This window comes from Populus alba, chromosome 6, assembly GCF_005239225.2.
Source record: "Populus alba chromosome 6, ASM523922v2, whole genome shotgun sequence".
Lineage (NCBI taxonomy): Eukaryota > Viridiplantae > Streptophyta > Magnoliopsida > Malpighiales > Salicaceae > Populus > Populus alba.
The window spans coordinates 8,161,740-8,175,094 of record NC_133289.1 but is presented as its reverse complement, the minus strand read 5'-3'; the positions used below and the strand labels follow the sequence as shown (position 1 = coordinate 8,175,094).

Sequence of the window (13,355 nt, the reverse complement as noted above, 5' to 3'; positions counted from 1 at the left end):
GTTTCAGTGGCATATGCATTGCTAAGCACTGCCATTATCATTCCAAATCTGAGTGGCTATTTTTCAACCAGATTGTGGCAATCACCATCTTCGAAAAATAGTTCAAACTTAAATTAAAAGGAAAGAATGGGTTCAAGCTGTTCAAGTAAAGTGATGGGAAAGAAATAACATCAAAATCTTCTCATGATATCACAGCAGCAGAAACTACTTTTTCAAGGAGCGAGTATATGTGTCGGTAACAAGTGAAGACAATGCACAGTTCATTTTCCTCTCAATCAATGAGAAGACGGTGAAAAAAATCTACATACACCAGAACAAACATCTGTCCCAAAAACAAGCTACAAATACCCCACTTGCTCAGTACTCGAAACTTGTGAGTCTCTGAAATTGATCAAATACACTTAGCTTAAGCTATAAAAAAGGCTTGGAGCAATAGTAACAAGAGGCAAGTGAGACCAAATTCTTTTTTCATAAACTGTGAAAGATATAGTGGAAATGGAGGAAGGAGAAGAAGATGTGAAGGTGGGTGCAAATAGGTATGGAGAGGGGCAACCCATAGGAACAGCTGCTCAAACCCAACATGGCAAGGACTACACAGAGCCACCTCCAGCACCACTTTATCAGCCTGGGGAGTGGTCATCATGGTCTTTTTACAGAGCAGGCATTGCAGAATTTGTTGCCACGTTTTTGTTCCTTTACATCACAGTTCTAACTGTCATGGGGGTGGCAAGATCCCGCACCAAGTGTTCCACGGTTGGCATTCAGGGTATTGCTTGGGCTTTTGGTGGGATGATTTTTGTTCTTGTCTACTGTACTGCTGGCATTTCAGGTACTGCTCTTCTAACCATAGTTGTTATCTGACAAGTTATGGATTACATGATGATGTTTAATCATCAATGTGGTTGGGAATAATAGCTTCACGATGTTGTTGTGATGCAGGGGGTCACATCAACCCAGCAGTGACTTTCGGGCTACTGTTGGCAAGGAAGCTGACATTGACAAGGGCAGTGTTTTACATGATAATGCAGTGTCTTGGAGCAATATGTGGTGCCGGTGTTGTAAAAGCTTTCCAAAAGAGCCCGTACGAGATACTTGGTGGAGGTGCAAACACTGTCAGTACAGGATACAGCAAGGGCAGTGGACTTGGCGTTGAGATTCTTGGCACCTTTATACTTGTCTACACCGTCTTCTCTGCCACTGATGCCAAGCGTAGTGCCAGAGACTCCCATGTTCCTGTAAGTAAAAATAAATGTTATTTTTTTTCCTTGATATCTTTTTATCATTGAAATTGATTTCCAAAATGCTACATTTGGATGGTCAGGTCCTGGCACCACTACCTATTGGATTTGCAGTGTTCTTGGTTCACTTGGCAACCATTCCTATTACAGGCACCGGTATTAACCCAGCCAGAAGTCTTGGTGCAGCTCTCATCTACAACAAGGACAAAGCTTGGGATGATCATGTAAGCCTCTCACACGTTATTTTAGTCCCTACACTTCATCTTGGTAAGGCCTAAGGAAAACATTAGCAGCGTTTGATTCTTTTTTGGTGCAGTGGATATTCTGGGTAGGACCATTCATTGGAGCGGCACTTGCATCCTTGTACCATCAGATAGTGATCAGGGCCATCCCTTTCAAATCCAAATGATGCATGACAGAAAACAAGGTTCTTTAGAGTTCCCGATCAAAGTATATCTGAAATAATCCTAATTATTCTGCTATTGAGGGATCTAGTTATTTATTTTTCGTCCCTCATCTTAGCATGTAGATGGTGAAGAAAGAAATGTTATAGCTTATGGCAGTGGTGGTTCCATTTATGTAAATTACTCACTCACCAGGTTACCAGAATTACACGCTCGAAACTATGGAGTTTGGCTCTCAATTGTGTCCGGGTCTACTCCTTTGGAAGTGTCCTATCTACTCTAAATAAATTGTTTCCTGGAATGGATTTATCTACAGGTGACAGGATTTTATAGTGACTATTGGGAAACATCAGGCGGTGTGAGGTGATGCAGAAAAGTGAATATCACAAGCACGCAAGCAGTAAACATGGACTTCAAACTGAAATGATTTGAATGAAATATGATTTCTAAACTTAATGGAAATGGTCCACTCCATCTTCAATAATTGATGTCAAGTTAAACTCAAGAGTACCATGGCATGCCAATAAACAAGAGACGAGTATCAAGAAGGTGAATTTCTAGGATCACAGACACAAAATAAATATATACAAGGCCACAATAACTTCCATTTATCTACAGACAGAAAGATCCTAGCTTAAACCCCCAAAGAATAAGCTTAAACAATTTAATGACATGTGCCGAGTAGAATGAAGAAAAATCGAAGTGAAGATGGTTGCATGAATTGCCGACAAGAGATGCAATAGTGACACCTGGACTAGACAAACAAAAGGTAAAACAAAAAGAGATAAGGTTAGAACACTGTCATTCCCAGTTGCGTATTTCAGTTGGGCTTTCTTACAAGAGACTGCTGAAGCAATATATAAACAACATGAGACTCCTTCATTTGCAACTTTCCAGCTCACTTGTCGCTGCACCAATTACAAGCAGTTCATAGACAGCAATCACTCGAGAGTTGAGTATGAAGCATTCATTTCACCAGAAGACTTGAGCTGGCCTCGCCATTGTTGTGCTGCTTCAAAACTCAATTAAAGAAAACGAAAAAAAATTAAACGCTGTCCATAGAAATCAGTTCAGTCAAGTTTTATCTGTGTCTACAATGATCTTACATGCTGAACTTCAATTGAACTTTTTTCTTAAAATAAACAAATAATTACATATCATAGAAAACCGTACAACCAAACAAACCATTCGATCATCTTTCGCATTGCTGCCATCATCACCACCCCCTCCCTCACCTTCAAAATTGACAATTTTACTTTTAATTTCAGCATACAAGCATTTATTAATTTTTAACATCGAAAGTAATCAGCAATTTATGGAACACCTATTAACACAAATTCACAATCAAACCTTACTACATAGAAAAGTCCAAACAATAAAAAGGACAAAATCGTGGACCATGAATATAATATTAGAAACATAAAACCTACAAAAATTGCATCAAAATTAATGATTCATTATCTTTTTTTATTAAAAAATATTTTTGAGGTTATGATAATTTCTTTATTTTAAAACTTAACTTTTCATAAAAAAAAAAATTATTACAAAAAGTACACATTAATAAGAGAAAAATGGTTTTAATTGAAGGGATACCCTTTTTATACTTATTTCAAATCATTTTTTTTTAATATTGGTTTTAATTTCTTTAAGCTTTTATACAATAAAAAAAATCTAAGAAAAGATGTTTTTTTTTTAAGAAATAAATTAATAAAAAAAACAATTTATTACGACAATTATATTTTTTTTGTAAAATGTAAATGATTATGTTTTTTTTAATGAAAATATATTTTATTTTCATATAATTAAATAAAAAAACATTTGAAGATAGCTCCACGTCATAAGATCACACACACACACATATATATATAATTTAATTGATTTAAAACAATTCAAATGGAATCGAGTTTGAAGAATTAGAAGATATCCACCTTCTTAATTTTTTTTTTGCTATATTTAGGGACTAAAATGCACAGGCAAGGGAAGGTTCAACTCTTGTTATTTTGATCTATCAATTTAATTTTTTTTTCTTCAATTTGACCCCTTCATTTTGCTTTAATTTAGGATTTGACTTGGTAGTTTTTTTTGTTGCCTTGATATAGAGATCTTGCAATATCGAGGGAAATTCCTAGTGCTCAATTGAGGCTTGATTTAAAAAAAAAAACATTTCCAGCTAATTTAAAACAATTTAGTTTTAAGGGAACAAATTTAAAAATATAATAAATATGAGGATCGAGGTAAACTAGCATGACAATTTGGCTAGTGTGTGTAATGCACGCATTAGCATTTGGGATGCTTCCGCAGTTTTTGAACTGTGTGTGAGGCATCATGCAACGGGCAAACACCACCTTCCGTGTGTTGTTAGAAGCATCATAGTGTCTTCTTCCTTTTAGGTGGCATATGATGGCAAGTGTGGGACGTTTTATACCGATTATATTTTCTTTATTTTTTTCTCTCTTTTCTCTTTTTCCTTTGAAATTCGTGCTAGCCATTTAAAATTTCAGAGTTGTCTTCTTATTTATTAAGATTTCAACTACTGTCCTTATTCTTTTGATTTTTAATTTTTATTGTTTATCATGTCAATTACAAAAGGAATCATTGACGCAACATTACGTTAGTATTTTTCAAAAAGCACTGGAATTGTTCATTTACCAATTGCATTGTTAATTCCTGTTTTTTATAGAAAAAATCACAAACGGATTAAAAAGTTATCGGTGTTATTTAGTGGGTTTCTAAAATTTTTGGATAAATTGAAAATTTAAATTCAATATTACACACGAAATCACCAACGGATTGAAAAGTTGTTGGTGATATTTGGCGGTTTTTAAAAATTTTTGATTAAATTAAAAATTTAAATTAAACATTACAAACAAAATCACTGACAAAATGGTTAGAAATATTAATATTTAATTATTTGTAGATAAAATCATTGGTAAAATGCACCAATAAATAAAATCTCTCGTTTCACAACAGACGAGCATGTTCTTCTTCTTCCTTTTCTTCTCATTCTTCCCTATTTTAAAAAAAACATCAACATCCCTTTCTCTTCTCTTCTCTTCTCTTCTCTCCTTAACTCCTCTTCTCCTCCACTCTCGAGGATGTCTTTTTTTTTTTTTTTTCCTTGTCTCTTTTCATATTTTTTAATTAACATACTTTTTGAATTTGTTTTTTTCCCCCCCCTCTTCTTAGCTTTACTCGCAACTACATTAAGATAATATTTTTTTTTGTGTGTTTTTTCATTATATTTGTTATTTTATTTTTATTTTTTTTGTTCTTAATAATTGTATGAATGTTGTTGTAGGATTTTTGTTCTTTCATATGAGATCAATGTTGTTGTTGTTTTTTTTTTTTTGTTGCAAATTTTTGAGTTGATTTTTTTTTTCCCAAGCAATTCAATTCTGAGTATTATAGAGTGTTGATTTATATTTAAATTAATTATTTTCTAGTTTTGTTAAATAGATTTTTTTTTCAATTTTTTTAAATAATCACCAATGAAATTGCATACGGTATTTTTTATGGTTAAATGACAATTTTCTTGAGAGAAATACCGCCAGAATAAAGCGAGATTTTTTTTGGTGTTTATCTTTCATCTATAAAATCATTGGTTTTTATTTTTTTTTATTGATAAAATTAGCAACAAATAATGAAATTACTGATAAATATTATTTTGACAGATGTAATTTATCAGTAAATTAGTCGATTTTATAGATGAAATAATAATCTCTATGTCGACAAAAAATTTTGTTAGTAAAATTGTTAAGTATTGTAGTGTATGACTATATACAAATGAAACAAAATTGTGGCATATGCAGTGGTAGGCACTACCATTATCATTCCAAATCTGAGCGGCTATTTTCAACCAAATTGTTGCAATCACCATCTTGTAAAAATGGTTCAAACTTTCATTAAAAGGCAATAATGATTTCAAAGAATTGTACACATGGGAAAGAAATGACATCAAAATCTTTTCATGACATGACAGCAAAGTGAAGACAATGCACAGTTCATTTTCCTCTCAATCAATGAGAAGACAATGAAAGAAACTCACCTACACTCGGACAAACAATATGCGTCCCCAACTCAAGCTACAAATAACCGCGCCACCATACAATGATGCGTATATAGCATAAATAGGAGGCCCAAACTGAGAAGGGGATCGGTCGGATGTGAGGACAATGAAATAAATGCACCTACACCAGGACAAACAATATGCGTCCCAAACTCAAGCTACAAATACCCCACATGCTCACTCCTCGTAACTGGCGAGCCTCTCAATTGATCTAATACACTTAACTTCAGTAATAAAAAAGGCTTAAGAAAATAGTAATAAGAGGCAAGTGCCAAGTGTTCCACGGTTGGGATTCAGGGCATTGCTTGGGCTTTTGGTGGGATGATTTTTGCTCTTGTCTATTGCACCGCTGGCATTTCAGGTAATGCTCTTCTAACCAGAGTTGTTATCTGATAAGTTGTGGATTACATGATGATATTTAATCATTAATGTGGTTGGGAATAATAACTTCATATGCTATTGTGATGGTATAGGTTTAAGATTTAGGATTATATTATTTTTTATAGATTTAAAAATATTTTATTTTAATAAAAAGTGTTATTTTCTCAATTATTTTTTTTGTTAGCGTGCTAAATATAAAAAAAATCCTAATTATTATCCTCCACATCAGCCAACTTTATCATTAACCATCAATTCCAATTATTATACTATTTGAAGACCCAAATTCTAAAAACTTGAGCGCTATATGCATTGGCACTCAGCTGGCTCTAAAAAGCCACATATTCAAAACTATAGGTTATAGCAAGAACCCATACAAGATTGATGGCCAGCTTGATATGTAATGAATGACACCTTTTCCTTCGAATGCAAAGCTACCAAGCTAAATAGGGCCAGCCCTAAATCTGTAATGGAAAAAAACAGTACTCCGAGAATGGCTACTTTCGTTAGGGATTCTGGATGAAGTAGTACAGTTTGTAAGAGCAAGGAATTGCTGTAAGAGTATATACATTATATTTACCACAATTGAAATGTTTCAGTGGCATATGCATATATTGCTAAGCACTGCCATTATCATTCCAAATCCGAGTGGCTATTTTTCAACCAGATTGTGGCAATCACCATCTTCGAAAAATAGTTCAAACTTACATTAAAAGGAAAGAATGGGTTCAAGCTGTTCAAGTAAAGTGATGGGAAAGAAATAACATCAAAATCTTCTCATGATATCACAGCAGCAGAAACTACTTTTTCAAGGAGCGAGTATGTGTGTCGGTAAGATGTGAAGACAATGCACAGTTCATTTTCCTCTCAATCATTGAGAAGACGGTGAAAAAAATCTACATACACCAGGACAAACATCTGTCCCAAAAACAATAGATTTGGTATGCAATTTATTGTTTTCATTCAATTTTTGAATGGTTTCTATGGTAAGTATGTTTTTTTTTTTTTTTTTAATTTTTCATATGTAATTATTAATTTGAATAAAAAAAGGTAAAATTAATAAATTAAGTTGTTTTAACCTCAAAAATAATACAAATAAAATTCATTAAGCCATAACTTGAAATGCTAGATTAGTTCTCTTTCTTAAAGCTTTCATTACTGAATATAAAAATTGCTTTTCAATCTTTAATTTGATTGATGTTACGGAATTAATTAGAGGCTTTCACTAATTAATTTAATCTTTCTCGATCTTCCTTGCTTAAAGAAATTGAAGTATTTTCTTGAATTAAAAAAATACTTATTTTACTTTGATGATCAATCTAATTAGTTGAATGAACAATCTTTTTGAATCAAGCATATAAACATTGAATTATCTTTTATATTTTATTTTTAGAAGTTTAATTGTTTTTAGTTTCCTTGTTAATCCCCAATCTTTATTTCAGTTTCTTATAAGAAGAATTAGAATAGTTTCTCTTGGGCTCGACTTGGCTTTCACTATAGTGCTATAAAAAATCAAGTCTTTAAAAAGAGAGAAAAGTCATAATTAATTTTGGTGTGAGAGAATCACAATGTCAAGAGTAAGATTGAATTCAAAATGTTATATTTTTTTAAAATGTTCAAATTTTATTTTTCATTATCTTAACCAATAATTTGTTGCATGATTTCTAATATGAGGTGAAAAAAATAAAATCAAAGAAATATTTAAAAGAAAAAGGTCTTCCAGGTTGGGAAGACTTTGTTGTACAAAGAGATTTCAGACCTTTGCATGTCTCGGAGGCTATCGAGGATGCTTATACCCAGTACATTATATTTTAGCATTTCTTGTGGTGATTTTAATATGATGCAAAAAACCAAAACAAGGAGATTTATGGTTTAATAACCACTCACACTAGCAGATCCATTCAATTTATTTTTTATGTGAAGCGGATTGTAAGATTTTGTTTTATTACTTTTTTTTAAAAAAAATGTTGTGTTATATAAAGATGTCTAACTAACAATAGCTTTCTTTTGCTCAATTGAGCTTTTGTTGAAACTCACATGTGAAATGAGGACCATCAGAAAGTGGTGTAGTGACTTGTTGATAACTGAGCTTAAAAGTTCATGGTAAGTTAGATTTCAACAATTTTTTTTTCTTACGTTATTATTATAATTTTTAAAAAATTACTAATTGTTTTTTCTTGGGAAATTTTAACTTTTGATTACAAAAGATACAAAAATGATCCTTGAATCCATTCAAAACTTGATCCATATGGTTGGAGGCTAGATTATTCGGTAAACTTAATATACATTAGGTTTATGGTATCTCAAAACTACAAGTGATGATATGGAAATGAGCCATAATGTAACGACCATTGGTTTCTTGCAATCGGGTTTGAGCTCTCAATCTCTGACTGTTCAAGTGATTGTATGACCCTGCATAGTGTTGAGACAACCCAACTTAGATTCGAGATTACTTAACTTTGGTGATTCTATAAGGAGCTATTATCAAACGGCAATGGTACATGTGGTCTACCTCGTTGCCCACCTGTTCTTGATGAAAATCAGCCTCCGCCTTGGCCTCCTTCTCATTCAGCTTCAGTCCTCTAGAAAAATTGTATTTAATAATATTTTTAAAATTTATAACAAAAATGTGGTTTATTATTTTAGCTTTATTTATTTTAATTGTTTTATGTTTTGTTTATTTTATTTCTTAAAAAAATATTAAATATAATATTGATGGAATTACAAACAAAATAATAATCACAAATGAAATTAATGACAGAAAAAATCCCTGGAAAAGTTTTAGAAAGTGTGAAAACAATTATATAACTTTGCCACTGACAATTACAAACGGAATCACTGATAGACTAAATCCTTCAAAAAGTTCTAGAGAGTAGTAGATCACCGGACTTTGGCACTAACAATTACAAATGGAATCATCGACGAATTAAGTCTCTTTGAATGTTTCAAAGAGTCGGAAAAAAAAAATTGGACTTGCCACTAATAGTATGTGAATCTCAATAGGTTAATTATGTCGATAATATGAATTCAATCACTGATGGAATTACAAATGGTTTTTTTTGTTGGTGATATACCATAATCATTAATGAAATTACTGATGGAATGGTGCCAATATTTTTTTTTTGTTTGGCATGCTTTTTCTGTTTGCAAATCCATCAGTGATTATATTATTGAAGGAATGACCAACAAAATAGAAATCACCAACAATATGTTTTTCGATGATAATGCCCATCGATGATTTTGTCAGTAAATGTTTTTTTTTTTTTTTTTTACATAATCAATGTTTAAATATTGACAAAATATTCCATCAATTTTATAAAATTTTCTAGTTGATAATTAACAATATTTACAGTATTAGAAAAAGAAAATAAACATGAGGAACTTAAACTTCAAAATATTATTTTTATGTTAATGATGAAGATATTTTATTTATACTTCTTTTATTTTAAGAAATTTACTTTCTTAGTGTATTTGACATTAATTTTTTTAATATGTGTGTGTGTATTATATACACAATATAAGATCCCGAAATGGCACACTAAAATGCTCCGGATCTAAAATGTATTGTTCCAAAAAGAAAAGAAAAAAAAATGTTAATCAGAATAAAATTGACTACCTTTATACCTCGATCTTTCTCCTTCATTTGCAACATTTCCAGCTCACTTGTTGTTGCACCAATTACAAGCAGTTCATAGACATCAATCACTCTAGAGTTAAGTATGAAACATTCATTTCAGCAGAAAACTTAAACTGGCCTTCTCGAAAATGAATTTTTTTTTCAATGTTGTCATAGACTTCAGTTCAATCAAGTTTTATCTTAATTCTTATGTTTACAATAATCTTACACGCTGAACTTTAATTGAACTTTTTTATTTAAATAAAAAACCAAATAATTACATATCCTAGAAAAACACATAACCATACATACCATTCAATTATCTTTCACATTGATGCCATCACAACCACCCCTCACCTTCAAAATTGACAATTTTACTTTTATTTTCAGCATCCACATAATAATTAATTTTTAACATCAAAAGTAATTACCAATTTATGGAACACCTATTTAACACAAATTCAAAATCAAACTTTAATACTTAGAAAGGTCCAAACAATAAAAATGACAAAATCATAAACCATAAATATTTTATTAGAAACATCAAACCTAACAAAAACTCTAAGAAGTCCATAATAGAGAATAAAACCAATGATTTCTCTATCAAGGAGATCGAGATTAACTAAATCTCTAAAACACTTAGAGAAATCATTGTACACCCTAACTTGGTTTACTATTTATAGCTATAGTGAAATTACTTTTTTACCATTGGAAGAAAAAATAAGATGCATTGGTGTTGGGGATAATTTGTTCTTTTTACATGACTCATTGGTCATTAAAGAATTATTCAGGTGTATATATGTCTTTTCTAAATTCTTGAAACGGTAAAATAACTAAATTACCCCTAAGTCGACAAAATTTAAAGTTGTTGACCAATGTTGTTTCTATCTTTTTGCTTTTTAAACATGTGTTGTCCACATTACAACGTCCTTTGAACGATACATGTGGTGACTTCTAGTGTCCTAACTTGCCTTTTTTTTTTTTTCATATTGTTAGAAGTGTTGCCGCATCCTCTTCCTCCCAGTGTGGCATGTGTCGGCGGTAATGAAGCGGCTTGTCGCTGATGAAGTTTTTTTTCATCTTCTTCTTTTCTTTCTCCTCCCTAAAAAATTAGAGGTTGGCTCTCTTTGTTTTTATTATTTTGATTTTATTCCTTATTCTTATGTTTTCTAATTTTTTTCTCTAGCCCTTTTGTAAGAGTTTTATAAGTTTTTAATTTCATCATTTAATCCAAATTATTAGTGTGTGTGTCTATATATATTGTTTTTTTTTTTAATTTGATCTTTATTTTTTTGATTCTTTTTCTTTAGTTAAAATTATTTTTCTTTTTAATTTAACTTTTCAATTGAAAATTTTTGCTTCTTAAAAAAAAAAAAAAACTAGTGAGATTGTGTATCGGCTGAGATATGGTGGTTTATTATCCATAACACGTATTTGTGATGAAATTTATCTCGATTTTCACAGTTTGGTACATTTGAACTCATCTACTACTCGCAACATAACAGTGATGATCACTGGGCAGGACTCCTTAGGAAAGGAGCAAGTACGCATAATCTAGGGCTACATATGTCGTGTTCAGTGCATTTTTAATTCGTTTACCTAATCAATGCATGTGTTGGGTAAGAGGAGAAGCAAGCCGGCTAATTAGTTGAGAATATCATGAGAGAAAGGCAATCAGTGCCTTCGACAAATCTTAGGCATTCATATTTAGAATGTGACCTTCATAGCTAACCAAACTTGAACTTAACAATCTCGTGTAAATTATTAATATGAATTACGTGACAAATTCTTTTATTTACAGGACGCCATTTATAGTTATGTACACCATCCAAATGATATTGTCATGCTCCTGTAGGCTTTAGCTCGACCCCACACGAGTCATGTTGTGGAGCAAGGTTGTTAAAATTGCGATTTAACTCATAAAATCATATGATTTTACGAGTTAATATATACTTAACGTGTCGAATCGTTTTAAAAACTCGAAAATTGATAAAATCAGGTTAAAATCGAGTGAAATCGGTAAAATCGGATAAAATGGCAAAAAATCATGATTTTACTGCCAATTTTACAATTTCAACAAAAACTTCTACTGCACTGTAATATTTCTCTGGACCAATAGCAGCATGCCATTAATGCACACAAAAGAATTGCTGCCAGCTACACCCGAAAGAGAATGACATGGCAAACTTTCTTGTCAGGCTCGATTCACAATATATCCCCTCTTGCCTCCACTTTAAAAGCACAATTAACCTTTCTTGATTAACTACTCCTTGATTACTTATTAACTTAAATTTTTTAATATCTCACCTATGTCACCTACCAATAGTGTCCCCCATCACTAATGTTATAAACAAAAGCTATTTCTAGCCGAGTCATGTGGTGTTTTCATGTTTTTAAAGTTTTTATTTTTTTTTAAGTTATAAATTAATATTTTTTTATATTTTTAAATTGTTTTGATATATATATATATATATATATATATAAACACATGTATTATAAAACAATGTATGAATTTTTATTTGAAACATGAATTTTTTTTTTAATATATTTTAAAATTTTTTATAATTTTACGATTTTATGATCTGTTTTTACGAATCCGAGTTTGTAAACGATTTTTCGTACCATGTTAAAATCATGATTTTAATAATCTTGCCGTGGAGTCTTTCATAGACTTTCTTATTGTCGTTAGTTATGATCAAGTTGTCTCTCTTTTTCTTCAAGCAATTCCCATATTCTTTATAATCTGGTGACTGAACTTGACTTATGTCCACGATCTCTTGGAAGCGTTTTTCTTTATTTGCAAGAATTAGACTTTAAAGGTCCCGAGTCTTCTTATTATAGATAAAAACAGATATTAAAGCCTCCAAATCAATTTTTTATTCCCAAGGACAAAGAAGCCAATAACATCATAGAGGTGAGCAAAAAATTTAAAAAACTAATTCCATCAAAATAACATTAATAAAAAAAACTCAAGCCATAACAAATTCTATTAAATTGATTAAAATATTTTAAAAAATTACAAGTTTAGTTCGATTACGGTTTTATAAAAATAAAATTGATAAAGTCCAACTAAGTTTATTTTTTTTAAAATAATATATATATATATATATATATATATATATATATTTCTAATAAAGTATTGATTCTTTTCTAATCTAGTAATCCTAGCAGGTACGTAGTAGCCGCCCATTTCAGTCCGGCAGAGTCGCAAACAATTCTTCTTCTTCATTCTTCATTCTTCATTCTTCATTCTTCGATCAATATTGCGAAATATTCATCAAGTCATCAGTGATCATCAACATCAACCACCCCCTACCCATGCTCCCACAAGTGACACGCCAAACCCAACCTTTCAATTTACATCTCTTATTCTAGCATACTAGTTAGTATCGTTTTTTTTTTATTGTGTCTGTTGGAGTTGATACAAATGATATAACTTCTTATTATTATATGTTGTATAGGTGGATTTCTCTCTTTGTTTACAAAGATCTGCATAAATTCTTAACAATTCTTTTAATTTTACTTCTGTACAAGTTCTTTAGAAAAATTGTCAAAATTCCACAGTGTCCCGAAATGCCCACCACTACCAGCGGAGCATTGTTTGTTTTATTTACTTATTTCTTGATTTTGTCATAACAAGTTTCAAATGCAAA

General features: G+C 31.3%; 1 protein-coding gene across 2 annotated transcripts; it reads left to right on the top strand.

Moving 5' to 3' along the window:
* Window positions 1-358: 358 nt before the first annotated feature.
* On the top strand, window positions 359-2,249 carry LOC118048453 (probable aquaporin PIP1-4). Of its 2 annotated transcripts, XM_073409756.1 has the most exons (5): window positions 359-829; window positions 940-1,235; window positions 1,322-1,462; window positions 1,555-1,665; window positions 1,959-2,249. In XM_073409756.1, exons 1-4 carry the CDS (start codon window positions 496-498, stop codon window positions 1,645-1,647), a joined length of 864 nt encoding a protein of 287 aa, XP_073265857.1. In that variant the 5' UTR covers window positions 359-495; the 3' UTR covers window positions 1,648-1,665; window positions 1,959-2,249. The 2 variants fall into 2 exon arrangements, with proteins under 2 accessions (XP_073265857.1, XP_034914032.1); XM_035058141.2 differs by lacking the exon at window positions 1,959-2,249 and having other exon boundaries at window positions 1,555-1,957.
* Window positions 2,250-13,355: the final 11,106 nt, after the last annotated feature.

Bases quoted from the DNA above. Each gene is read 5' to 3' on its own strand.
- LOC118048453 (XM_073409756.1), top strand. From the start codon at position 496: ATGGAGGAAGGAGAAGAAGATGTGAAGGTGGGTGCAAATAGGTATGGA. The intron at 1,236-1,321 runs GTAAGTAAAAAT...TTGGATGGTCAG, and splicing joins CCAGAGACTCCCATGTTCCT to GTCCTGGCACCACTACCTAT. The intron at 1,463-1,554 runs GTAAGCCTCTCA...TTTTTGGTGCAG, and splicing joins ACAAAGCTTGGGATGATCAT to TGGATATTCTGGGTAGGACC.